The sequence below is a fragment of the Brachyhypopomus gauderio genome, chromosome 2 (genome assembly GCF_052324685.1).
Source record: "Brachyhypopomus gauderio isolate BG-103 chromosome 2, BGAUD_0.2, whole genome shotgun sequence".
NCBI lineage: Eukaryota > Metazoa > Chordata > Actinopteri > Gymnotiformes > Hypopomidae > Brachyhypopomus > Brachyhypopomus gauderio.
Genome location: NC_135212.1, coordinates 21,787,267 through 21,814,569, shown reverse-complemented (window position 1 = coordinate 21,814,569; position 27,303 = coordinate 21,787,267). Strand labels below are relative to the sequence as shown.

At 40.3% G+C, this 27,303-nt stretch overlaps 1 protein-coding gene across 1 annotated transcript in view; it reads left to right on the top strand.

The window, feature by feature from the left end:
- The first annotated feature begins 968 nt into the window (after positions 1-968).
- Positions 969-27,303, top strand: part of rasgrf1 (Ras protein specific guanine nucleotide releasing factor 1) — a 38,701-nt gene continuing 12,366 nt past the window's right edge. Inside the window, exons 1-14 of the mRNA XM_076991105.1 lie at positions 969-1,582; positions 17,439-17,545; positions 19,307-19,454; positions 20,314-20,406; positions 21,006-21,259; positions 21,780-21,859; positions 21,991-22,184; positions 23,000-23,109; positions 23,569-23,687; positions 24,276-24,436; positions 25,035-25,098; positions 25,472-25,614; positions 25,831-25,913; positions 26,172-26,420. Of these exons, the coding sequence (XP_076847220.1) occupies positions 1,307-1,582; positions 17,439-17,545; positions 19,307-19,454; positions 20,314-20,406; positions 21,006-21,259; positions 21,780-21,859; positions 21,991-22,184; positions 23,000-23,109; positions 23,569-23,687; positions 24,276-24,436; positions 25,035-25,098; positions 25,472-25,614; positions 25,831-25,913; positions 26,172-26,420 (2,081 nt within the window). The 5' untranslated portion in view covers positions 969-1,306. The remainder of the gene's footprint in view (positions 1,583-17,438; positions 17,546-19,306; positions 19,455-20,313; positions 20,407-21,005; positions 21,260-21,779; positions 21,860-21,990; positions 22,185-22,999; positions 23,110-23,568; positions 23,688-24,275; positions 24,437-25,034; positions 25,099-25,471; positions 25,615-25,830; positions 25,914-26,171; positions 26,421-27,303) is intronic.

The window sequence follows — 27,303 nt, the reverse complement described above, 5'->3', positions numbered from 1 at the left end:
TTGATTTGGGACCTCGTTCTAAGAAGATGTAAGGACCAGCATAACAGCATCCCCACTAGAAAAAGAATCACCTCTAGAACAGCATCTCTCTAGAACAGCATCCCTCTAGAACAGCTTCCCTTCTAGAACAGCATCCCCTCGAGAACAGCATCCCCTCTAGAACAGCATCTCCTCTAGAACAGCTTCCCTTCTAGAACAGCATCCCCTTGAGAACAGCATCCCCTCTAGAACAGCATCCCTCTAGAACAGCTTCCCTTCTAGAACAGCATCCCCTTGAGAACCACATCCCCTCTAGAACAGCATCACCTCTAGAACAGCATCCCCTCGAGAACAGCATCCCCTCTAGAACAGCATCCCCTCTAGAACAGCATCAGCACAGCATCACCTCTAGAACAGCATCTCCTCTAGAACAGCATCCCCTCTAGAACAGCATCACCTCTAGATCAGCATCCCCTCTAGAACAATGAACTATAGAGATTATACAGCAGCCATTTTGTAAGATCCATGTGACAGAAATCCAGTACACATATCACTATCCCATTGCTGTATCTTACTAACTTCTCAAGAAGTACCTTCTCTGTATGACTGAATCCTACTTGTATATATGAAGTTTTGTGATTACAGCTAGTACACTTAACTGAATCAAGCACAGATTTAGTACAAATCATCAGAGGAAATTTGGCTGATAGTTTTGATGTTTTAAACATGCTTGACAGAACAGCAGCTGGACAGTTAAAGTCTTTCCTGTGCTTAAAGCAAGTGCTTGAATCAACTTTATTAGATGTTAGGAAAGTCCTAGCCAGTCCACCAAGCCCTCATTTAGACTGTAAACTAAACATTCGCACGAACCATGTGATTTTAACAAATGCATCTAAGCATCGCATGTGTTCCTCTGTCCGAGGTTCTGAAACGTAGTCGCCGAAAAAGCTAATCACGTGACGACTTTGCCAACCTCCCCTATCCCATAGGCGCGCACTGGTTTCTGGAGAAATTCACGTGAGAACGCGACGAACCATCACTTGCATATTGTAGCCTGTTCTCGTTCTTGCGCTGCTGGGGAGCGTATATGCGCGTTTTGCAACGGTTTGAAAGGTACTCTCGAGCCATTTAGGATGGTAGAAGCTTGCATTCTTCGTTTATCGCTGCGCGTCGTCCCTTCTTTATGCCAACACGCTGATTGCAGTGGATGGTCAGAACAAGCCGTAATTCGTTTATAATCAGGAAAGTGCCCGTTTGATTTGGGACCTCGTTCTAAGAAGATGTAAGGACCAGCAAGCTTTCCTCTTCCAGCATCCTGTTCACAAAAATGCAGAAAGGAATCCGTCTTAATGATGGCCATATAACCTACCTGGGTCTTTTGGCAAAGAAAGATGGTACAAGACGAGGCTGTTTGAGCAAAAAGAGCTCAGACAACACAAAATGGCACACCAAGTGGTTTGCTCTATTACAAAACATGCTTTTTTATTTTGAGAGCGAGTCAAGCTCGCGACCTTCGGGGCTGTACCTGTTGGAAGGCTGCGTGTGTGACAGGTCCCCGTCACCCAAACCTTCGCTCTCTGCCAAGGAGTGCTTAGAAAAACAGGTAGGGCACAAGCGCAATGACAACTTTCTGTGTTTCATCTCCATCATTCGGCCACACGCTGCAGGAATCACTGACTTAAAACGAAGTGGGCTAAACGTAGTCTGGACAAAAGTGCTAAAAATGGCAATTCTGCTTCTAGCCAACAGTGGGGTTTGCTTTATCTGTGTAAATTAAATGATGAGCACGCGTTTGCTGGGAAGACAGGAATTCTATAAGTAGCTGAACAGACATTTATGCAATTTCAGAATAGTATGTTCACTTAAATCCCATATTTAACACTGTATTGTCTTTTTAACATGCAATAAATATGTCTACATTCATAGCTCATTTCACTGAGCGTTTGATAAGATGCATTACATAATCCGTACAATGACTAATAATTTACACAGTTGGATTAAAAAGCACGGCCAATATTTACAGAATTGTATGGACTGAAATAAAGATTTAAGGGTTTGAAGGTACAGTATTGACATTTTATTTCGGCTATTCTATAAACATAGTCTATACCGCTTTATTTATGTTTAAACACTTTATGTTACAATATGCATTGAATTATTTTGAAAAATGTAGGGTTCTTAAATGGTTTCTTAAAACATTTAAGTGTCAAGAAGATTTTTTTTTCTCAAGACAGAAAATTACGCTAGAGAAGGCACTTTATAAACCTCAGAGTCGCCATCATGCGGAAAAGTGGCGTAAAACCACTGTCTGTTGACGTATTGATTTAATTTCCGCGCTGATATTAATAGCATCCTACCTTGGCAACTGCATCTTCCAAACGTGTTTGATAGCATGCTTGTTTTTAAAACCAACTATCGGTCGGGACCAGATGTTTGTGCTTTGTAAAAGATTGTCGTCACCAAATGACGTTTTTATTCGTCAAATGGAAATTTATTAGTCTACGATTAATGCCAAACCAAATGTCACTGATTAGGCTACCTCAGCATACCCAGTTAAAAAGTACGGGTAGTTATGTTGTTCTTAAGGGATGCTTTCAGATTTTTTGAGGTTTTGAGTTTTTATCTATTCATAATAATCATGGTCATTGACAACACACAAGAATTGTTTCACTTTGTCTGAATTTGTCCTAAATTGCAGGAATTTTTTTTAAATATCTTGTACTGATTGTAACTCAGAACAAATTTCTGTAGTTATTATAGCCCCAACTTAAATGTATCTCACTGCAAAACTGAGTTTGACATAACTAATCCATAGTGTGAACTCTACAGTATGTCTCCATTTACCACTAATAACAGATCCTATAGACACAGTACACCAGGCAATCTGCATTCATAGCTCATGTCTGAGCTACCATTCTGAAATCCCGTTCCAGTCCCTGCCATTGTCACTGTTGATTTACTGGGCACTTGCTGCCTGGTCTCTGATGTCGACTACGGTAGTTGCTTCGTGTCTTGTGCTAAGATGGTCCCTTGCTCTGTCACCAGTCTGCAATGGCACAGTTTCTCAGGACTGCAGTTCGTCGGAAGGCTAGGCCCTTCCTGTGAACAGCTGGCCCTGTGCTGACGAAGCATGATGCAACACATGCTCTAATGCTTCACATTTCTCCCTGTATTCCCCCAAAGGGCAGAAGTTTGTTCTTTTTTAAGTCAGTGGTATTCAACAACTTCACCTCACAGACAACAGACGTCTTATTGTCAGGGTTTAAATCGTTGCTTTATGTTTCAAAGTTTAACAAATACTCACATTAGGAGATTTTGAAAGGTTCAGTGTAAGAGTGCATAAACGTTAGTTATATGGATTTAAAATGTAGATGTGAATACTGCATAAGTCCACTGACTACATGTTGCTTGTTCCATGAAACCTTGTGTACTTCCTGTGATGCTGAATGTGCTCTGTGCTTATTATACTATCAAATATATTAATCATTCTATCCATAATTATGATTTAATATTATGATTGACCTTTAACCTTAAACTTTTTAACTGCTACTAGGTTGCTGTAATTATTTGGATATATAAATCAAAGCTGTCATTCAACATGATTAGTTTACCTGCCTCTTCTCTGTCCGATGTTTGAGGAGATGCAGTGTTGTTTATTTTACACAATTATGCATAAATACCGACTCAATTATGTATTTGACAGCGTAATGCTAAGTATTTAGAGTGTTTTTCTAATTTTACTATTGACTGCATAATTAATGATAGACCTTTAACTGGAGCTTCATTATTACATTGTTGACTGCTCTGGATGTTCATCTCAAACACAGTCATCTGTATTGTAGAAAAGTAAAACATTGGCTTGATTCATTTATTGGTTAATCCTTTTCGGCCCCAAAGACTGTTAGACATGACATTGTCTTTTTTAACATTTACAAAGATCAGGGTTGCAGACATAATTTAACAAAGCATTTTGCAAATATAACCTCTGCTTAGAAAACCTGTCAGATGCTCAGCTTAGCACAAGTTCTCTTGCACATGGATGATATTGCAGAAAAGTGCAAATCTCCAAATGTTTAATGAGTCATGTGCTGTTTTTTCAGGTTAATGTTGCATTGTGGTTTATTGTCATTTAATAAACCACACTAGCTTAAAATGAATTCAGTTGAACCTTAATGGGTTTATTCTTTGGCATAATTGTAGTATTATACAGTAAATACACTTGGTTGATGCCAACCATACCTGTGTTAGTCCAGCACACTACAGCCTAGGACAGGGGTGCTCATTACGTCGATCGCGATCGACCGGTCGATCGCGAAAGAAGTGTCGGTCAATCGCGAAGGAACGTGCATAGATCTCGTCACATAAAATAGTAGTAGATGAATCGCACATCTGCAGTGACGGTTGTATTTGGATTGACATTCACGGTAGCCAATCTGCAATCCACTCAACAAATTACGTTCGCCACCCCCCCCCCCCCCCCCCCCCCCCCCCCCGCTCAACATATTACGTTCGCCACCCCCCCCCCCGCTCAACAAATTACGTTCGCCGCCACCCCGGTAGATCTTTCTGACTCGGTCATCTTATAAGTAGCTCGCAAGCCGAAAACTTGTGGGCACCCCTGGCCTAGGACATGACTTGGTCAGCACAGGAGGGCAATTCTTCAATCTGGATATCATTTGCTTGTGTTTCTATGGTAATCGCCAGAAGAAAAAAACCATGATTTTTTTTTTCTTTCTGGTTCTACCCTTCATTTATTGTCCTTCTTTTTAATATATCTGCATTTGAGCCCATGGTTCCTATGGCAACTCCTATTTGCATTAGAAACAGAGGGCCAGTGTGCAGAGCAGTAGCAGAGACAGCAGACAAGCAGCCCCACGTTGCGCCTTGCTCATTAATACTAACACTGTTTGGGCTAAATTTGCTTCGCTGCAGTTCCTTGCAGGGGTCATGCCCCATTTATAGGACAGCAGTTGTCTCTCTCACTCTCACTTTAAGCAAGAAAAGCATTTATTTTGTTGGGTCTAACCGAGCGAGAGAGGAAAGGGTCAAGACCAATGCAGGCTGGCTGCTGTCATTCCGGTTTGCTTTCTGGGTGCTCTGTAGTGTCTCAAGAGCCTGGAGTCTTCAAGAGCAAATGAGAGAGAAGGAGAGGGAAATGAGTCTGCGCTGGTACCGCACTGCATTATGGGATGAGCCGCAGCCTGGTGGCAAAAAAAAAGCATGCTAATTTGTAGGAAGCACAGATGAGACACATTCACGGTGGACCATGCACCTAGGGGTTGGATGCTATACTGATTTTGTTTTTAAAGGCAGTTTCTACTCCAAAAACATGGCTCTTGTCGACTCGTCAGCAGATGGTTAAACACACATGCATGGAACTTAAGAACCTACTTTAAAGATCAGACTGGTTTAGATGTCCACTGCATTTATCAAACCTTGAATTGGATGTACAGTGGACAGAAAGAAAATCTCACTCCTGAGAATCTGCTTGCATAATTTTTGCAATTTTGTAGTATTATTTCCTTTTTTATTTGGTTTATTCTAAATAGTTTATTTAGGATTTGAAGTTGCTCATTTGGCAACAAAGACGTTCTGCACGTTTTGACTTTGGTTGATTATATATTTGAGTAAATGAGAGCTCGGTGCTGTCTGTGAAGCTTCTGTGTGTCTTCCCTCACAGCTTGTTTAACGGTCTGGGCACCATTAAACCATTTTGAATGATCAGTGACATGGTGCACCAAATGGTTTCTTTTATATGTTATTTTCTTCATCCAGTGATTCAGGGAAATAAGTCAGTGTCATTTGTTCCTCATGTGACTCAGTGGTGTGGTTCTGAAACACATGCTTAACACATACAAAACTGCTGCAATTAACATGTGTGAAGCCATAAATGAATGAATTGAGAAACGTGTGAATGCATATGACTCAGCAGCAAGCTGAGTGCATGAGGCCACAGCTCTGTTGAGGAGATTTTTCGTCTGCACCATTCACCTTGAACAGAGGTAAAAAGAACAGTGTGCGGTCCATGTAGGAACATATTACATCAATCCATTGTAACATGCTGTGCCATGTACATGTATATAAAGGCCTGTATATTTTTTATAGTAGGCCTGTATACGTATATTAAAGGCCTGGTGCTGCATTATTATCTAGACTGTTGTCTTACCTAGATTTTGTGCGATGTGAGATGGACTGTCTTTGCCTACATTGGGTTGATGCAAAAAAAAATCCAGTATTGTTTTGTAAATAATGCGTTGTGAATCCATAAATCAGATTAACTATTTTTATAACCATCGCACAGACTTAGATAAGTGGGTAAGTCTTGGCACCATTCCCCTAATGCTGTGAGGAATACTGCACGCACGAACCCAACAGGATAATGAGCTGTGGTGAGACTCAGGGAACGCCCCAGACTGAACCAGGGGGAATCGAGTTCTCTCCATCACGTGTTTTCAACAACTGTTTCTTGTCTGCCCCTTGGTGAGCGCCATCTGACTAAACACAACAAAAAGCTTAGTGTTGGCGCTTAGTATTAATTTCAGTCCATTTGGACTTCTGTAAGTGGCAGTTACATACAGGGGCCTGTTGTTGTGTGGGTCAGGACAAATTTTCACTTTTGTCCAGTTTTGTCCAGTTGTCCACAGTCCAGTTTTATTGGAGTGTATAGCAGAATGGCCTTGCTATATTCACTAGTTCACTGGTTACTAACCTCTTCTTGCCAGGCGTGAGCATTAGCATATACTCAAACTGTAATTTATCAATCAGGAAATTACATCAAGAGGGGGTGAGAGGTCTTCTTGGGTCTCAGGTTATGACAGGAAGTTTTTCAGGAAGTGAAGCTATTATCTTCTAACAGCCTGGACACCACACACACACACACACACATACGCACACACACACACACACACACACACACACACACACACACACACACACACACACACACACACACACACACACACACACACACACACACACACAGGAGTTGAGCTTGAAGTGGATTATTACGGATGTAAAAGCAAAGCAGTGCCATATTAAAGCATTTTAAAGGATTTACATATAAAAACACAAAAATAGCATTCATTCACATGCATGTTTATGTCAGTCGATGAATGGAAATTCATGAATTCATGTTAGACATCATTGTGTATGATGAGGCAGTACCATAGACAAGTCAGATCACCTGTTAAGTCTGAGTCATTTGGCGCTCAGGGTTGATTCAGGGTCCAAATCACTGTTATCAAGTTCAGTGAGGTGAAATGTCTTCATTGGTTTACAGACTAAAATAAGATGAAGTTGCTAGCCCCATTTCCACTGTCCCGTTTCATGTTGCCCCTTTGAGATCCCTCATATCATAAAATATACACATTCATGGACACTGCACTTAAGAAAACTACTACTTAAGTACTGAATACATGCTGCAAAGGTTTCCTGAAATCTATATTCAGTAAGGAACCTGCTCCAAACTATTTTGCATAAGCCCGTAGCTACATTTCACTGTTGAAAAGGTAAAGTTGTTTATAGCAGCGGGGGGAAAAAGTGCATGAGGCTTAATATTAAACACAATTAACACTAATATCACTAAAGCTATGGAAATAAGGTCATTGTCAGCAACACTGTCAGCAACCAATAAGTGAGCTCTCTCCAGCACCAAACAGGAAGCAGCAACATGGCTACAGAACGATGTCGGACATGTAGGGGAGACATAAGACATGGAGCATTCGTGTCTTTTTCTTATTGGCTGTTTTTTCAGCACAAACCGCAGCTCACATAAGGGCTGCTGTGGCCAAAACCTGCTTCTCTCTCTTTTCCATTGTTCAACAGCTTGTATCCATTTTTATTAGGAATATGATGGGAAATTACTCAGTATGTTGCAAGTAGTGAACCTGCAAGATCCCAAAATCATATTGACTAAGAACTCATTTGATTAAGAACTAATGACACATTGTCTTTAGACATGAGAGGCTGTCAGACTTTAGTCTTTTAAAAGTCTTGAATCTTAGTGTAACGGAAATTGTAGCTTGACAATAATTTTTTGCTTTTGTTCTATAACATAAGGTAATAAGCCATATTAGGTATTTCTAGGTATTTCAAATCCTGTAATTGGAATTTAAGAGTAAAAATAATATTAGTATGTTAAAAACAGAATTGTTTCTTTGAACCTACATGCACTTGAGAAACAATTGATTAAAAAGTAGATTTTGCCTTTCCAATCATATAATGGTACATTTAGAGATAAAGTTTAAGGTTGCAACACTATCCAAGCTTTAATAAAAGTCATGAAGCTGAAAGACCTCTGCCTTAACAAACCATCAACACAGTTTGTATACAATGAAAGAAATTAAATGTGAGTTTGAATGAAAGATTGAAAACACGAGAATTTTTTTCTCTTGTACACAGATTCTGATACATTAAGGTGACAGATGTCACAGTCCCCTCAGCAACCCCTATTGTTATGGTTTGGTTTGTTTCCTGGTTTCTTCTTTGAGCTTTTATCTTGAAATTTCGTTTTGAGTCTACCTTCACGGCCCTGTATCGTGTCCCCATCTTGTGTATTACTTTCACCTGTGTCTCGTTAGATTCCTCGTTTGCCTGTGTATTTAAACTCTGTTTTTACCCTGCACTTTGCTGGTCATTGCATGTATTCGCGGTTGTTTTGTTCCTGGTTCTGCAAAAGTATTCTGTTCTTTCTGTTGTTTGTTAGCTCATGTCTTGTATTCTTGCATTCAGTCCAGTCTCTGTTACTAGTCTTATTGTTTGTTTTGTGTATGTCTTGTCTCTAGTTCATAGTATTCAGCTTTGCTTCATGTGCCTTTGTTTGTTGTTACATATTTATTATGTCCATGTCCTTGTTCATTACTCTGTAATTGTAGTTAGTATTACTTGGTTGATGTCTTTAGTCTTGTTTAGTTTCTGTGTTTGATGTCTTCTTAGTTGTAGTTGTAGTCTTCCTTGCTTTGTTAATAAATCATTGTAAAACAGATCTCCTGTACTTGCGTCAAGCCAGCCTCATCGAGAGTCTTTACAACAGACATTTTGTTTTTTTTGTTTGTTTTTTTTACCTGCAAATGTGTCCGTTGAGGTTGATTATTGTAGATTGTAGTATAGCAACTGATTTTTCATAAATATGATTTTTTTACATTATATATGTTTAATGGATTTGACTTTTAAGGAACAGCTGAATGGAGATAAATAACATTATCTGCCCATGCAGTTCTCTGAAGGCAATTGATACTTGTCCCTTGTCCTGTAATAGTAATAGATGGATTTGTTAAAGTGGTTATGTGTATGTGCAACTATGCCACTAACCCCCTCTCTTCCCTTCACCTCCTTTTTTTATGAAAACCAAAGTAAGGTAACCCAGTGATTCATTGAATGTTTTTTTTTTGTTTGTTTTTCAAGTTACCAAAATCAGAAGCATTGGAAAACCTTTACACAATATTGACCTGAAAAACACAAACAGCAAAACATCTACATTCTTCTTAGTTATGTAGTCAGTAGTATGTAGTAATGTATTTACATCACAAAGCACAATTACCCATATTTTGTCATACAGAAAGACATTTAAAACATAAATTTCCACCGTAACACAAAATAACAAATGCACATCACTACTTTCAGAGGTGGGTAGAGAATTGAACAATTTTACTCAAGTAAAAGTACTGTTACTTTAACCTAATTTCACTCAAGTAAAAGTAAAAGTATGCATCCAAAAATTTACTTGAGTAAAAGTTAAAAAGTTATTTGATTATAAACTACTCAAGTAGTGAGTAAATGCAGAGTACTGTCTCGTGTCAATAAATTACAGGGAATTACTGCAAACAATGACTTTTAATGACAACAAAAGTAATTTATTATAAATAAATATTATTTATTATAAATAATATGTATTTTTGTTTGTTCCTGATTATTAGCCCTGTGTAACTTCAATGTGTTCCACAAAGGCACTAACTGAGGAAATTGTCAGCCAATAAGTGTAGCTACAACTTCACGCCAACTGAATCTATTTGTAGCAAACTTTGGTTCAACTTAATCATATATTGCTAGTGTGCACACTCATAGAGTTTGAACTGGTTTTTAGTATTGCACACTGTTACATTTAGTAATTACATCATACAAAAGTTATGCTTCCAGTTCTAACAGAGATATAGCATTACACAAATAAGTCAAAATTATATATACGGCAAACTTATTCCTCAAATTTGACATCGAGTTCTTGTAGGCTGAAATGTCCACACGTTTTGGCAGACACAACTGACAGCGCATTATATAACTGTCCTTTTTACACGTTTGTAATGTAAACATTGGCTGTATGAGGTCAGGGATGTTCGGTAGGTTTTTCTGTCACTTTCTTGCTACCGGTGGAGAAAGATTGCGTATGCGATCACGTGACTGACAGGCTTCATTTCATTGGTCACTCATACTCATGTGACGAGACGTTGGTCAGTCTTCTCACTTGAAAGACGAATTATTTACAAAACTAAAGTAACGGTCAAATCTGATTGTAACGGAGTAAAAGTCGCGTTTTTCTCACCACACATTTACTCGAGTAAAAGTATAAGTCTTTCATATTAAAACTACTCTCACAAGTAATTTATTTCTCCAAAAAGCTACTTGAGTAAATGTAACGGAGTAAATGTAACGCGTTCCTACCCACCTCTGACTACTTTAAACATTAACTTGCTTTTTTGTTAAGCAAAAGCAATATGTTACCAGAGTGTGATCAAGTGTCTTATTTGCTTTTATAAAACCCCAGCAAAGACAATATGATAAAATACATAATATCTCATTTTTTAAAATTATTAATAACAATATTCGCAATAAATACTTCTTCCACCAGACAATGTGATTTGTTAACAAGTTTTGTCACTAAGCAACACAACAGCAAATATTAATCTATTTAATGGAGAATTAACATTATTAGAATTAATGTTACTCTTTGTATATTGAGGATTTTACAGTGGTCTCATTTATCTGATACCGAAGCATTTCTAATCCAATGAGAGTGGCCGCTCTAGACAGTCGTCCACAAGGCTCATGTTCACTAAATGATTTGATTAGTGTGAAAATTAAATATCATATTGTATGACTTTCACAGTCTCTAAATCTCAATCGTCAAACACCAATGGAAGATCCTGGACCAACATGTTAGACAGTGGTTTCCATAATCATCATCAGAACAAGGAGGGAGCGTGTTTTGGAAAAAGCCCTCCAATAGAGTTAATGAGACTTGTTGATGCACTTTCTAGTGGCATGATATGTTATTTGATCCTTCTCACCCATATCTCAAGAGAGCTCTGAAGTGTCTGGTGAAATGGAAACCAATAGCAAAGCATCCAAGTGTCCAAGGAGACATTTCTCAGTGGTCTTTGTAGTGCTCTAATTGAGCTGTAGCCTAGAGCAGGAGCTACCAGAGCACCCTCTGCACATTATTATCATTTAGAGCGATGTCAGTTTTCAGCTCAACGTTCAGATCCACGTATCGTTTAATGAGGTGTTCATTCCACCTTATATCCCGTTACTGGGATGTGGCCGTATTGATCAGGGAAGATGTCACATGTGAGGTAGATTAAGTCTTTGGCCTGCCCACACTCATAGATATGATAATGTCGAATAATAATCTACATTCTTTTCTTTCTTTCTACTAAAGACACTTACTATGAACCTCCTATGTATTAATTGCTCTTTTGTCCCTAGGGCTGATTTGAACTTCCAAAGTGAATATAGTTTTTGTACTGTGTTGATTGTCTTGCACTTATGTTTAACATGTATATTTTAAGTCAAGCTCAAACAATGATCTAAAGCAGCTCCCACTCACATACACAAACTAAGAAATACTGCAAATTTGATTATTTGATTATTAGAATGCAACATTTGTCACCCTCTGCTTTATCACTGGTTATCAGTGATGAATGAGGTATGTGATTAGCAATTCTTTGAGTGACACACCATTGTAAATGGTGTTGGTCTTGCACCATCTTAGATTTGCAATTTCTACGGGTGTAGCGGACAAAGAAGCCTTTCAGGAGTTTTAACACATACAAACGTCCCTGCTGGGTGGAGGATAGTCTGTCGCCCAAAATATTCAGCCAAACAGCAGAAGCCTGGAGCTAAAACAGCAGAAATTGACCACAACCGAAGAACTGGAGGATGGCAGACACAAAGGGTGCATTGCGCAACACTTACAAAAACACTTACAAATCTTTCTAGTTCTTTGTTCAGTCTGTGTAGTTGAACCTACATAACAGAACGTAATATTACTGAAACTGGGAGGTATTTGATGGTCCCCACAGGTTTTGTGGTAACTACATTGAACCATCCAGTGGTGATAACAGGGTGCTAAGTTAGAGTGCAGAGGAAATTAATGGAAATAGAGGCGGGAAAGGGCATGTGTGTAGTATGTAATTGTTGACTCAGTTCATACCAAAATATAAATAAGCATTTAAAGTGTAGAACCCCAAAAGGTGGTTCAGAAATCACTGTCTTTGCCAGTTCTGCAAGTTGTATGGGACTTGATGATTGTGATATCCTGTGATGTTTCTTTAGTCTCTGTGGTATCCTGGCCCATTTGCTATAGCTGATCATTGTCTTTTACAACAGTATCAATGAGTGTGGTTTGTATGACTTTTGGTTTGTAATAGTTGAGCATATCACAAGCTTTGAATGTTATTTTTTTGGAAATCATCTCGAATTATACATAAACATTCAACTTAGGTTATATGTACATTATGTTCAAACCTTGCCTGCAGATGGATCAGATCTCTATACAGCTGTGATGTAATGGTGTTGACAGCACAGAGGCTCCTTAAAGGTCTGCCTGGCAGCAGCAATGCACCCAAGCAGACCTTTAGCAGAAATGCATCCAAGCAGACCTTTAGCAGAAATGCATCCAAGCAGACCTTTAGCAGAAATGGAGGCTGTGGGGATTCAACGCCTGGTCTGGCTTCCTAAAATGGAGAGGAAGGGTAAACGTAATGAGTGCTTTAGCCAGTAGTGCACAGAGGTGTTGCTAGGTAACAGATAGCATAGAGTTATGTAATGCAACATGCCTCTAGATTACATGGTTTATGGGACTCCTCTTGGGAGTAGGAGCTATCTCTGGCTTGGGGAGGTTTCCCTCAGTACACTGAGGAGAAGGTGTCAGAAACAGAACATGCATGTTTAGCAACCTCTGAAGGCATGGCAAGTGGTAGTATGTTTTTAGACTGAGTCTGAATAATTCTTCAGTGGCCTAATTCAGTGGCACAAATACGACCACGTGGATGATGTGAAATGTTTGTTAGGCACCTAATACACATAACATTTCATATCCAAATTTTCTCACTGAATTTTGGTTAAGTGCCTTGTGTGTCATGTTGTGTAACATTCTCATAAGAAAATAAGACCTCCTTTAAAATAATGGTGTTCTCACTTGCGTGGGAAGGACTCTGTAAAATGGGTTTACTACAATACTCCTTCAGGCTGTATGAATAAGAAGAATACATAAATTAATCCTCTGTCATCCTCGTTTATGAAGGAATGACCAACAAGGCTTATTTGGAAAAAATATACATTGCAGAATCACATCTGGCCAATGATGGGAAAATGCTTGAGAGGCCAAGCAGAGAATCCTCAAGCTGACACTGAGAAAACCGATGACACTGAGTGACAAACTCTTCCCGAATCAGACAATCAGGTCCAGACTGCTGAGACACTTTTCCCTGGGTTCCTTCCTGTTTTAAAAACAACCTTTCCTCTTTTGACAGCTTTCCCTCAAGTTACCCGAGGTTAGTTCACAGTTATTACTGTGGGTGAAGTTCTCCATTACTGTGGGTGGGAGTCCCTTAGTGTGGGTTGGCCCAGGCTTGCACTGGACATACCCCAAAGATAATGGCCATTCACTGCCTGACAACTTTTCAATTGATTCATTTAATGATAATGACCACAAAGTTTATTGGCCTGACTACGAATGACACTATCAACTACACAATTACACTCTCAAGTATACAATTACATAATTGTACTCTAGTATAAGCATTTTGTAGACCATTTTAAATTGATGGTCTAGACGAGCATTCAAGGCTGTAGTTGTGGTCACATGACCATCCGTAAGCTTTGCACTGAACAGCACTGACTGAAGTGTTTACCTGCTCCCTGACAGGCTGAAACTTTATTTTAACATGTTTTTTTCCTTCTGTTGTCTAAAAAGAAAATGCTCTTTATGCCACAATAAATGAACTACATTATAATACTTTATAGTTTCTTGTTACTGTAAGATAACTGATAACATTAAACTTTAAAAAGAGACTTTTCACATATAAATATGAATAGATAGGTGACAAATGTATCTGACATATAGTTAACATGAGCTGCATTCTAGATGAAAGCTTATAGTTTAACTTCTCCTTTACAGGACTCAGGGTATGCTATGTGGTTTATTTATGAAAGCTTTTTACCCCCCCCCCCCCCCACCCAGAGAATTGATAGCATTTTTCCATGTAATATGTGAATATAGGTATGAATATAGGTGGGTTTACATATAGGTGGGTTATAAACATTTTGATATTCAATATGTAAACATTAAAATCATACTAATAGTAGACTGCAGCAGCTTGAACTTAAGTTAAACAGCACCAATAAACACTTCAACTCACCATTTTTTAAATGCTCTGCATATTTTGTGTGATATGTTATTTCTGATTTCAAGTTTCATAAGAAGTATGGCTTAGTCATGTAGTCATAAGGAGCCCATAATTCAGCAGTATTCCCTTAGGAATCAGGTTGGCATCTAAACCTGTTGATAATAAATTGCAAGTATTCCAGAACGTTCAATTACACTGTACATTTGCAAATTAGCAAAAGAGATTACTTGCTGATAATGTCATACTAAATGTCCAGTACATTTATGACATTAGCAGGAAGTAATCAAACAATTATAGTTTATTCTTGCTTTGGATTGGTTTACAGTTCCCAGTTCCTTAAACATTTCCATAACTTTGTGGTATCACAGTTTTCATGAGTAATTCAGGAAATCTGACTGCTAACAAGGTGCCTTAACACAAGTTGTAGTTCCTGAAAAAACAGAACAGATGTGGAGCCGTGTGTTGTGTTTAAGAATAATATCTTCCTAATAGAAGTGGTGTGTTTCAGTTTGACAGTGTCCCCCACCCACAGTGTAAACCAAAGGTAAATCAACTACAGTCCTTTTAGACAGCAAATATCTAAAACAACAGTCCAAGAACATAAGGGAACTGAGACTATTTTTTGTCTTCGTTTTTTCTAAGATCTTCTGTGGGGCTTTAGATTTGTAATGTGGGTAGTACGGTGTAATACTCCATAGGTCTGGTGAGATTGGTATCGGTCACAGCCTTTATGATGCTCTGAAGTACAACGGAGTTTATCATGATCGTACCGACCTGGTTATGTGCCATAGAAAAGCAACCATGACACCAAGTCTGTAATGTGGAAGTCTGTTCTCTAATAATCACAGCTAACTGACATTATAACTGACCCCTCAACTAACAGGAACCAAGCACTAGGCTGAAAAGCTTGCACTGTAAGTCTGTGTGGTGATTGCTCAATTTTTCTGATATCAGTTGTTGGCTGATACGTGACTGTATACCAACCTCAGCAAAGAATTCTATTATACAGATATTGTATAATTTTATCTTATTTAGACCATTCTATAACTAATAATCAAACTAGTGAATTCACACATGAATTTTACCATAGTGATAATAGATGAAAGGTTCGTGGAAGTTCAGGACAAGATATAAAACTCTTGCGACACCCATTGTAACCAATATACCACGACAAACCCAATTTTGTGAAGAAACTGAAAAAGGATAATCTTTCTGTTCCTGTATGCTGCTGTTGCTTTTACCTTCTTTAGCTGTATTGTTGAACTCAATGACTAGATGATGAATGGACTGTTTGGCCACAAGGATTATAAAACTTCATATATAATCCATATATAATCCACTATATAATCCATTAAGGGAGCTGGGGCATATTAGGCATCTAGCTATGCCTACCTATCTTTTTAAAGACCTCTTAACAGAGTTTTTTTATTTTTTATTATTTTATAGATGCTTAATATATTCATAATCTTAACAGATTACGAGCAGCCATGTAACATATTGTAGAACCACCTCCAGTGCAGGATAAACTGCTATAGAGCTGGATATCAAAAGATTAGTCATAACTAATTTCAGATTATTATGTTTACTTTTCTTTTTCATCTCTTTCATTACAAATTCGGCTAGCTTTCCAGAACTAGTATATAGGTGGGTTTTAAACAATTTCATATTCAATATGTAAACACTAAAACCATACTAATAGTAGACTGCTACAGCACCAACAGCACCAACACTTAAAATGCTCAACATATTTTGTCATAGTGACTAAAAAGCCATTTTATTTCTGATTGCAAGTTTCACAAGAATTACTGCTTAGTCATGTAGTCATAAGGAGCCCATGATTCAGGAATATTCCGTCAGGAATCAGGTTGGCATCTAATCCTGTTGATAACTTGCAAGTACACTGGAATGTTCAATTAAATCATACATTACCAAATTAGCAAAAGAGATTACTTGCTGCTATTGTCATACTAAACGTACTGGAGCCACCAGCATTCAATTATACTCTGCTCTTGCTTTTGTTTGGTTTACAGTTCCCAGATCCAGAACAGTTCCAGAACCACCAAAATTTCCAGACATTTTTATCAAATTCCCAGACATGCTGCTCATGATTTTAAGTTTACTGAAGTTACTTCTCCTTCTCAGTCTACTCTTTCATCCTTTCATCATCTCTTTCAGAAATGTTCTTCTTTAATTCACATGCTGCAGGTATGCCACTTCCTTATCTGTGCTGACCCACCCTTTATAAGCCAGACTTTATTTAAGCAAAAGAAGGGCATACATGTAAGTATTTATAACCACTAGTAATAAACATTCACCAGTGACTGACAAAGAGACTAGCATGGAATAACCCAATGAAATCCATAAAAAACTGTGAACTGTGAACTGTGTCAGTGTCAGCGAAATCACTGTTGATTCAGTCATCCAATTCTGAGGAAATGTAGCATCTTTAAAATAAATAAAGTTTGGTCATATTCATGAAAAGAAACAGTTACTGTCAGGGTTGCTGAGATGAACTTGTTGCAGTTATTGTTAGACCAGTATTTTGGGGGTTTTGTCTACTTTGTGTCTAGCCTGAGCATGGTCTTTTAAAAGCTTTCAGTCCAGTGATGTTGTACAATAGAGAGGACATTCAAAGGGGTATTTTCTATGTCACATATCAGTGGCCACACTGAATATTAATCATGCACATAAAAATACACTTTAGCTGTGCAACACTGACCTCGTAGATAAGCAGAAATAGCATGCAGTTATGAAGCGTTTTAAAATATGCAGAATATTTTTTTAAAAGCTGATATATTTTCCTTCAGTAAAATCTCCCTTTTTCCATGTGTTTTTCAGTACTATTTCACGATCGGTTTCAACCATGAGAACCAGAAAGCCCTGGAACTTCGCACTGAAGATGTGAAAGACTGTGACGAATGGGTGGCAGCAATAACTCACGCCAGGTAAGCCCGACCCTGGCTCCATGTCCGTCCAGCTGGAGTGGTCGTCCAGTGAGCTTTCTGAAGCTGTTCAGAAGATGTTCCTCTCATATTTGGATTCTCACCATCATCTTGAAAATAAAATTAGGTTAACATTGTATATTATACAAGCAGCTTTGGAAAAGCTTTAAGTCCTAACAGTTATCGTATTCAGCTGCAGGTTTTTGTTTTTATTTATTGTTATTTATTGCTGTCTTTGCATTTTAGGGCTGAACTACCCTGTTGTAAAAGGTGTTCTAGGGTCAGATTATTGTCAGATTATTGCCAGACTAGTATCCATAGCTTTTATTTACTTATTTGTGAATTTTGGTGTGCACTTTTTTATAAGCTAGTAAATCTGACAAAACTCCTATGTGTGTCTTATAAGCAAACTCATGCACACACTGCCCTGCATTTTGCTGAGGACCTATTTATTTATTTATTTTTGATTAGTGGACAGATTCCATATCTCATTATCTATAATTAGCTTACAGGTTCCATCGAGAGTGTTGCTTATTTTCAGTCTTGTGCTCAGTTTGAGTACTCCACTGGGAGAAACCCCGGCACCACACTCAGCAGAGGGAGGACTGAACAAGTGGGGAGCCCTGAATCACTCCCACCCCTTCTAGTGCAGAAACCTGAAACATTCCTGTCCTTCCAAGTGTAGGAACAAACACGGAAGACTTTTTGAATGTGCAACATTATATGAATGACAGATTAAAATTTGACTAGAGAAAAAAATGTTTTGTGGGGGAGACTTGCAAAACTCGAAAACACAAAATATTTGTAAGATAATATTTAATAATGTAAGATAATATTTAATATTGCTCTGGCATATTTGTGCAGCAGACAAAATTCAGTTTATTTCCAATTATATTAACAGCTCAGCAAATGAAGAGTCTAAAAACAGCAAGAGTGCAGTGTTTATACCTTTGTTAACTATACTGATGGCCCTTCCTTAGCTTTGTGTCATGGATTTTGCAGTCTGGTAATATTGTCTGCAGTAGTTCACTGGCTGATAACCTTGCAGTTAGCTTATATCATAAATCATTCAGAGGCTCACGAGTTGCAAAGTCATTGCTGTGTGTGTGTTTACACTGCCTATTTACTCATTTTCAGAACAGCATGAACTGGTTTTGTTCAAATTAAAGTGCTCTTAATGTTTATTCTGTGTGTTTGGGTGCAATCTATACCACTGAGTTTTATTGCATCCATTGATACATTTATATACATTTGCATGAATAAATGTATTATGCTGGTGGAAATTTACATTTTGTTGCAAAGCGTGATTGTAATTTCATGATTGTTTGCTTTAGTATTTTGCATGATTAAATTACTTTAAAGATTGACCAAAAGATTTACAGTGTACATTTTAATATTTTAGCTGGGCAAGAACTTAACACTGTGGTGAATAACAGTAGTTACTCTATTTGTGGATTTGTTCATTAGTCTTTATGGGTTTTGCTTACATATTAACACCAGGATTCTAAAGGGTACATCAGTGTCCCAACATCAGTGTTTGTGATGATGTGGAACTCTCTGTGGGGCAGGTGTTTGTGTGTTGAACAGAGTGGTTATCCATTGTGTGTGAAATGACTTACGAGTGGTCCTGTAATGTGCTATTCTTCAGCTGAATGCATGTGTGCGTGCATATATGTGTGTGTGTGTGTGTGTGTGTGTGTGTGTGTGTGTGTGTGTGTGTGTGTGTGTGTGTGTGTGTGTGTGTGTGTGTGTGTGTGTGTGCAGCTACAGAAACCTGGCCACGGAGCATGAGGCCCTCATGCAGAAGTATCTCCATCTACTCCAAATCGTGGAGACCGAGAAAACGGTTGCTAAGCAACTTCGACAACAGATAGAGGATGGGGAGATCGAGATCGAGCGTTTAAAATCCGAGGTAACCTTGGACTGTCATTCGTATTGCCACAACAGAGTTGTTTAATGTTAACCAGAGCCAGAATTCTGTCTGTCTAAGCAATTTACCTGACATAACACACATGCATTTTTAGTAGTTCATAAAAGTAATATACGTATTTGATATTCCTCGTGGTGAGTGTGCCATTGTTTGGTTATTTCTGGAACAAAGGAGAATATAATCTGGAAAAAAGGAGAATATAATCTGGAACAAAGGAGAATATAAGAGTGGTTAGAGAAGCATGTCACACAGAGCTGTCCCTGGGCTACTTTGCACTCCTCTTTGCATTACTTCTGTCGAAAAAACAGCCCTCCAATAGATGTGTGATCCCCGCTGTATTCTTCATCAACCAGATCAAATAGTCAGTTTACTTTAAAGTGCAAATGTGGTGCTCAGAATGAAATGGATGTGTGAATATGCATGAATTCATCTCTGTAGTGCACGCTGCATCCCTGCTCTGTAACATGATAATAAACTCTTTCAGTTGGTGCACTGGTAAATGAGAGCCCTCAGCCACAGACCACACTGGGCAGCCCCCACCTTCATTGTGCTGCCAATGGTCATCTTTGAATGCACTAGCCCTCATAACACATTATTACCTTGCACCACCTTCCCACGTGCCCTACTTGACAGGATCCACCCCCACCCCTGCCCAGCCCACAACCCAGATGGGCCATGGAGCCAGACAATCAAGCTTTGTCTGCACCACATGTCCGTGTCGTGCGAGAACTTTTTTGTTTTGTTTTGGGTTTGTTGTTTTTTTTTGGCTTGGTTGGCGAGGATTGGTTGGGTGGAGCCAAGGTGTAGGAGGTAGCCGCTTTTAACTTTTTTTCTTCATCAGATTGCCGGGTTGCTCAAAGACAATGAGAAGATCCAGACCAATCCCACCACTGCTCCCAGTGAGGATGACTCCGAAATCAAGAAAATCAAGAAAGTAAGTGTCATTGCTGCCCCTCACACGCCCACGTTCTGTCAGAAGCCCCATTAGTGATGTGGTGGCAGGGACTGGCAGTGTTCCTGCATCCTCATTCACAGGCCCTCAGTGCTCCTCGAGTGTCTTTGCCCACATCTGTCACCAGAACACCAGACTCACGGCCCCATCCATTATGAACACATTATTGGTATTGAAAATCATCACATAAGCATTTGAATAACATTTATACATTCTGGAGCTAAAGACAGCTGTTTTACCTTTTACAAGCCCAAGGACTTAAATGACTCTGATACTGCATCAAAATAATGGTTCAATATAATTCACTTTTATTTTTTACGTACTGTTATTTATTGCATCACAGATGTGTTTCTAAGAAGCCAGCCGAAAAATCCATCATTGCTCAAAGCACCTGCAAACAGCCGTAGACAAAGCTTGGTTATATTTATGCCTACATGGCGTGACTTGCCCAAGAGTAGCAATGCAAAATCATCACTGAATGCAAAATCGTAGCTGAGTTTGGAAGGACAAAGAACGAACTTCTCACGTGATGCAGATGCATCGTGTGTTTGTGCCCCAATGAAACCATTCTCCGTCTTCAGGTGCAGAGCTTCTTACGAGGCTGGATGTGCCGGCGGAAGTGGAAAACCATCATCCAGGACTACATCCGCTCACCGCACGCCGAGAGCATGAGGAAGAGGAACCAGGTGGTGTTCAGCATGCTGGAGGCGGAGGCCGAGTACGTCCAGCAGCTGCACATCCTCGTCAACAACTTCCTGCGGCCGCTCCGCATGGCCGCCAGCTCCAAGAAGCCTCCCATCACCCATGACGATGTCAGCAGCATCTTCCTCAACAGGTGGGTGTGCTCTGGACAGAGAGAGACCACTTCCAGTGAAAAGACCACATCCAGTGAAAAGACCACTTCCAGACCACCAAAGAGGCCTTGATTGTGTGGTCCGATACCCATGATGCATCACATATTCAAGTATTATGAGTTTTGGTTTAGTTCAGCATCTAGAATAGGATTTATAGGCTAAGTACCAGCTTTAAGCCAAACAAACATGAAACAGAATGGACATATTTTCTTTTACAGTACCTGTCATTATATGCTACCAGCCAATCAGAGATGTATAACATAAAAACACAGTGGAAGTGGAATCATTCTCCTTCTTTTCTTTGCTTGTTATTGAATTTTTATGACAGAGGTAAGCAGCTTTAGGAGGTTAAAAAGGTTCAAAAGAATGAAATGCAGTTCCTTTCGTGTCATCACTATTCACCGTGTTTGTTGTCATTTTACAAATCAACCAATTAATCAATTAAATAGGAAACGGGCTTAACTGATATGGTTCATGTTTTGATCTTTGTTTTCTTTGCAGTGAGACCATCATGTTCTTGCACCAGATCTTCTACCAAGGTCTGAAGGCACGGATAGCGAGCTGGCCAACATTAGTCTTGGGTGAGTGTTTTTACTGAGGCCCTGCCAGAATGCCAGAGCTGTGGAGAAAGGCGCAGATGGAACACATAATCTATGTTCGCTGGTGTCATTTGCATCAAAACAAACTGTTCCTTCCCATCTCCTGCCACCAGCTGACCTCTTCGACATTCTGCTACCCATGCTGAACATCTACCAGGAGTTTGTACGCAATCACCAGTACAGCCTGCAGATCCTGGCGCACTGCAAGCAGAACCGTGACTTTGACAAGCTGCTCAAACAGTACGAGGCCAAGCCTGACTGTGAGGAGCGCACCCTGGAGACCTTCCTCACCTACCCCATGTTCCAGGTGACCGTTGTCTTCCTCGTTCGTCCTCTCCCAATCTACATCTGTTGATATCAGTTTTGTATATATTCACGTCCTGATTCTCTGGGAACTTTGTGTACTATGATTTAGTAGTATACAATGTATCTTACCTAAGTAATACAGTGAGACAGAGAAATACAGACAGACAGACAGACAAATAAAACTGGTGTTGCCATATACAAAGTTCCTGACTATTCAAAACATTCGCTCACACACACACACACACACACACACACACACACACACACACATATATATATATATATATATACACACACAATGTGAGCTATTTTTAGTACATATCTATCCTCTCTGTGTATTCTGTCTGCTTCGCTGTGATCAGACCCAGCGGGGTAGCTGTTAGCTTTGCATGTCTGTATCCAGGCATTGCTTGTTGTGGGGATTTTCACAGCCACCTTCAAGCAGTCAGCCCTGCGTTCGGTAATGGCTGCTTTTGGGACACTGTTCAGTAATGACATTTTTTCCTGGCAAGGCGTGCAGTTTGTTTCGAGCTGTTCCATCAGGGCCTGTGTTGAGCTCGGAGGTAATACGTTTGTGCAGATGAGTGGGCCTGTGTCTGCTGCTCCCTTCTGATTCCCCTTGGTGAAAATTTAGCATAAAGTACACGGTTGTGGGGGGGGCTTAGAGTATATAACAGCCTTTAAAAAAAGTGTGCGTGTTTTTTGCATAACCATAATTATGTCCCTTTGCCTTCCCAAACACACACACACACACACACACACACACAAATGCTGTGTGAGTCTCCATCCTGCTTCATGGCTCTCCTTTGCTGGCAGATTCCACGCTACATTCTGACTCTCCATGAGCTGTTGGCACACACACCCCATGAGCATGTGGAGAGGAACAGTTTGGAGTACGCCAAGTCCAAGCTGGAAGAGCTCTCCAGGTACCTCACACCTGCACCTCCTCCCTGCCACCATGCCATCCATCACTGGAACCAACACCTCACTAGATCCCAGCACTGCTCACGAGCAACCACACACTGTGTTCACACACTGCTGTGAGTCTGGCCCGAGGCACAGTCAAACTAATCAGAATACCAAAGCTGATGAATAATGATTCAGTTTTAAAAAGTACACTTTCAAATGGATGCCCACTCAAGATGGCACATGAGAAAAATGAATGACTTCCAAACTAACAGGCCTGTTTAGACAGCACAGGGAAACTATTGTGTTTAATGGTGCTGATCATCAGAGCTCTGGGTAGATCATATGTAGCTCCTGTGACCTACTAATGACGCCTAGAGCATGGTGCATCTCCTTGTGCATACAATTACAAATTGTCATGATAATTGTTGATCTGTTGTCTGTATGGTAAACATAATGCTTATTGACTCACTTCAAAGAATCATGCACGATGAGGTCAGTGAGACAGAGAATATCAGGAAGAACCTGGCCATCGAACGTATGATTGTGGAGGGCTGCGAGATCCTCCTGGACACCAGTCAGACATTTGTCAGACAAGGTAAATCCTCCCAAATTACACACACACACATGCATATATACATATACACACACACACACACACACCCATTTGTAAACACACACCGATGCACCTATGCAGCTTACAGCTCCACAATGGTGCCACACATTCCAGATAAGAGAGGAGTTGGATTCTCCATTCCTCTCCTCTATTCATTCCTGTCACCCCACATTGTCAGGAACCCCTCTCTGGTCTCACTGGTCTCTCTTGTCTCACTGGTCTCTCTGGGCTCTCCCTCCTTTTCTGATTCTACAAAGGAGAGAGTAAACCCAAAGGATTGGTGGTTCTAATCCCGCTAGTCTCCCAAGAACAGTATATGCTCACGGCACACAGGGTGTCTTTCATTTTCAAATCTAATCACACTCTTATAAGTCAATCTGCCAATGAGTCAGATCCTCCCTGGGATATGCAAGAGTTTCAAGAGTGTCTGATAATGAAATGATTGGGTCCAGTGGTCCCACATGGGTTTGAAAACGACTGAGTGTCTATTTTCCTGCCTTCGTCCTCCAACTATACATCTGCCCTCTTTCTACGTGAGTGTTAGCGCTCCACCTTCTGCTTTTTTCCCAGGATCTCTCATCCAGGTACCCATGAGTGAGAAGGGGAAGATCACCCGCGGCCGCCTGGGCTCTCTGTCTCTGAAGAAGGAAGGCGAGAGACAGTGTTTCCTCTTCTCCAAGCACCTGATCATCTGCACACGAGGCTCTGGGGGGAAGCTGCACCTCACCAAGGTTGAGTTCTAAGTTCTTATAAGTTTATATACAGGACAACTCTCCCAGACTGACCCTGGGACAGCATTTTGCTTTTTACATTATCAGTTTGCTTGACACAGAGCAAAAGGGATATGTAGCTGTTACCTTAGCCATCTGAATTTCTCTGAACCTCTGGGCTCTGACGTCCTCTGACGCATCTCTTGTCCATTTTGGCATGCTATTTCAACAATGGAAATGTATCCATTTTGTGGAATGTATTCATGCAAACAGCTTAAAAACCAAAGAGAAAAAAACTATCGACTGATTCTTATAATAATGTAGGTTATGGAGGAATAAAGACAGTAATGCTGTCAGTATCTCTGTAGTTTCTTCTTCTTCACAGATCACCCATTAATCCTTTTTAAGTCCATGAAATTGGACTTGTTGTACTCCTAGAATGCAGTGATAAGCTTTTATTTTATCGCACTCAATAACCCTGTATTGTCCTCTGGTCTTGTGGGAAATTCAAGCATTGTGATCTGCTTGGCAATGACTGTTTTAGTGTAACCTGTATTGATTATTTGATAGCAGCAGGTTCGTTGAGCGCAGCTCACCATTGTGTGTCTTTGGCTGGCAGAACGGAGTGGTATCACTTATCGATTGCACACTGATTGAGGACCCAGAGAGCACGGACGATGAGTGTAAGTATCGGAGAGTTTTGACTTCCATCTCTGCAGGCATTGGGACATCTACTGCTGTGAAATACCAGTGCATGATTAGCTCATAATAGCCCGGGCATCTATAATCACGCTGGTACAAATGGATCCCGGAAATGATGCTACTGTTATATAATTCCTAATGAAGTTAGTGACTGAGTATCATTTCAGTACGATCTATATAATATCATTTACAAGGATTCCATCACTTCCTAAGCAACAACAGTCACTGGTGTGTTGGTGAATTTCACGGGAAAACCGTGTTTAAATTCATCGCCAGCAGGACTGACATGAAGTGAACCCAAAGTCAAGCCACAGTATTCCTCATAGTGGCTGTTTTAATTCGCCTCTCTCGCAGCAAAATCGGACAAGAGCGGCCAAGATATGGAGCACCTTGACTTCAAGATTGTGGTGGAGCCAAAGGACAGTCCATCCTTTACCATCATCCTGGTGGCGTCGTCACGGCAAGAGAAGTCAGCCTGGACCAGTGACGTCAGCCAGGTGTGTCACTTCACCCACAGTCACCCACAGTCACCCACACAGCCCAGGAGGGTGGAGCCTGTCCTCTTGCGTCCTTCCTCCGCCGTTCACCCACCTGTGGATCAAAATCTATGTACATCCTCTCTCTCTTTCTCTCTCTCTCCCTCTCCCTCTCTCTCTCTCTCTCTCTCTCTCTCTCTCTCTCTCTCTCTCTCTCCCTTTCCCACTCTCCCACAGTGCATAGACAACATTCGTTGCAATGGGCTCATGATGAATGCCTTTGAGGAGAATTCAAAAGTCACTGTGCCACAGATGATCAAGTAAGAGCCCATTATGACGCACTCAAGGGGATTAACAGTGTGCAAGATATAAGCGTCCGTGTACAACATGTCCACGAATAAAAGCGTGTGCTGTAACACTCCACTGTGCAGTCAGCAAGTCACACCGGCAGAGCTAACAGTTTAAAACACGAGAAGTTTACATTTCATAAAGAACAGTCTTATTATTGATCGTGGACCACTGATAGCTGCTACCATTGTTAGTGATAGAGGGGAATAGTAATAATCGTCACTGCTCAGGTCTGACAGCAGCCTCTACTGCGACGATGTGGACATACGCTTCAGCAAGATGATGAACTCCTGCAAGGTGCTACAGATCCGCTACGCCAGCGTGGAGCGCCTGCTGGAACGCCTCACTGACCTGCGCTTCCTCTCCATCGACTTCCTCAACACCTTCCTGCACTCCTACCGCGTGTTCACCACCGCCGACGTCGTGCTCGACAAGCTCATCGCCATCTACAAGAGGCCCATCAGTGCCATCCCTGCCCGGTGGGTGTCGCCATGGGCGGGGGCGGGGTTAGCAGGGGTTCATTTGCATAATGCTAACTGCAGACTGGCCCTAACACCTTTTATTCATTATGAGGAAGTTCAGAGGGTGAAGGTTTGGGGGGGTTAAGGTATTCCTCTAAAGGTTATAACGAGGGCTTAGAGATTCCCCAAATTCATGCGCATACCGGAACTTTATATGACTCTTTAACTCTTTAAACTCACAAGCAACCAAACTAACAATTATACTAACTGAATAATAGGATTAAGACATTAAGTCTTTAAGCTCATGAGATATGTAAAAGAAAATATATTTGAGAGGGATATACAGTATATTTGCAATCACATCTCAAGAATATCTCTGAGAGGGGGTTTCCCATAATTCAAGTGGTTTTTGCTGTTTAGTCCAGGGCACAATTGTGAATAAGAATGTGTTCTTCATAACTTACCTGGTTAAATGAAAGGTTAAATAAAATAAATAAAAATCAATAAAGCTACTGTTAAGATAATCCCTTTATAAATAGTACAGCTCTATTGGCTGTGATCAGTGGTAATCAGCATGTCTTTTGGAACCATATGGGTCCATATGCACAATATTCCCTATGTGCTAAAGGTTGTTTTGAAGTGAGTATGATTAGGATGGGGGTCATAAACCTGATCCTGGATCAGGGGCCCTTGCTGAGATATTAACCTCCAGCAATCAGCCTGATATTAAAACACATTGAGTCTGGGGCGCATCTGGACTCAGTACATTGGGGAGCTTCATGAGCAGAGAGTCTCACTCTTACATTGGAGGGTTAAGCAAATAATTTGTTCGTCTGCTGCATAGACAGCTGCTATATCTGGGCAGAGATCTATACCCAGGTGCATTCTGTCTGCTGCGTAA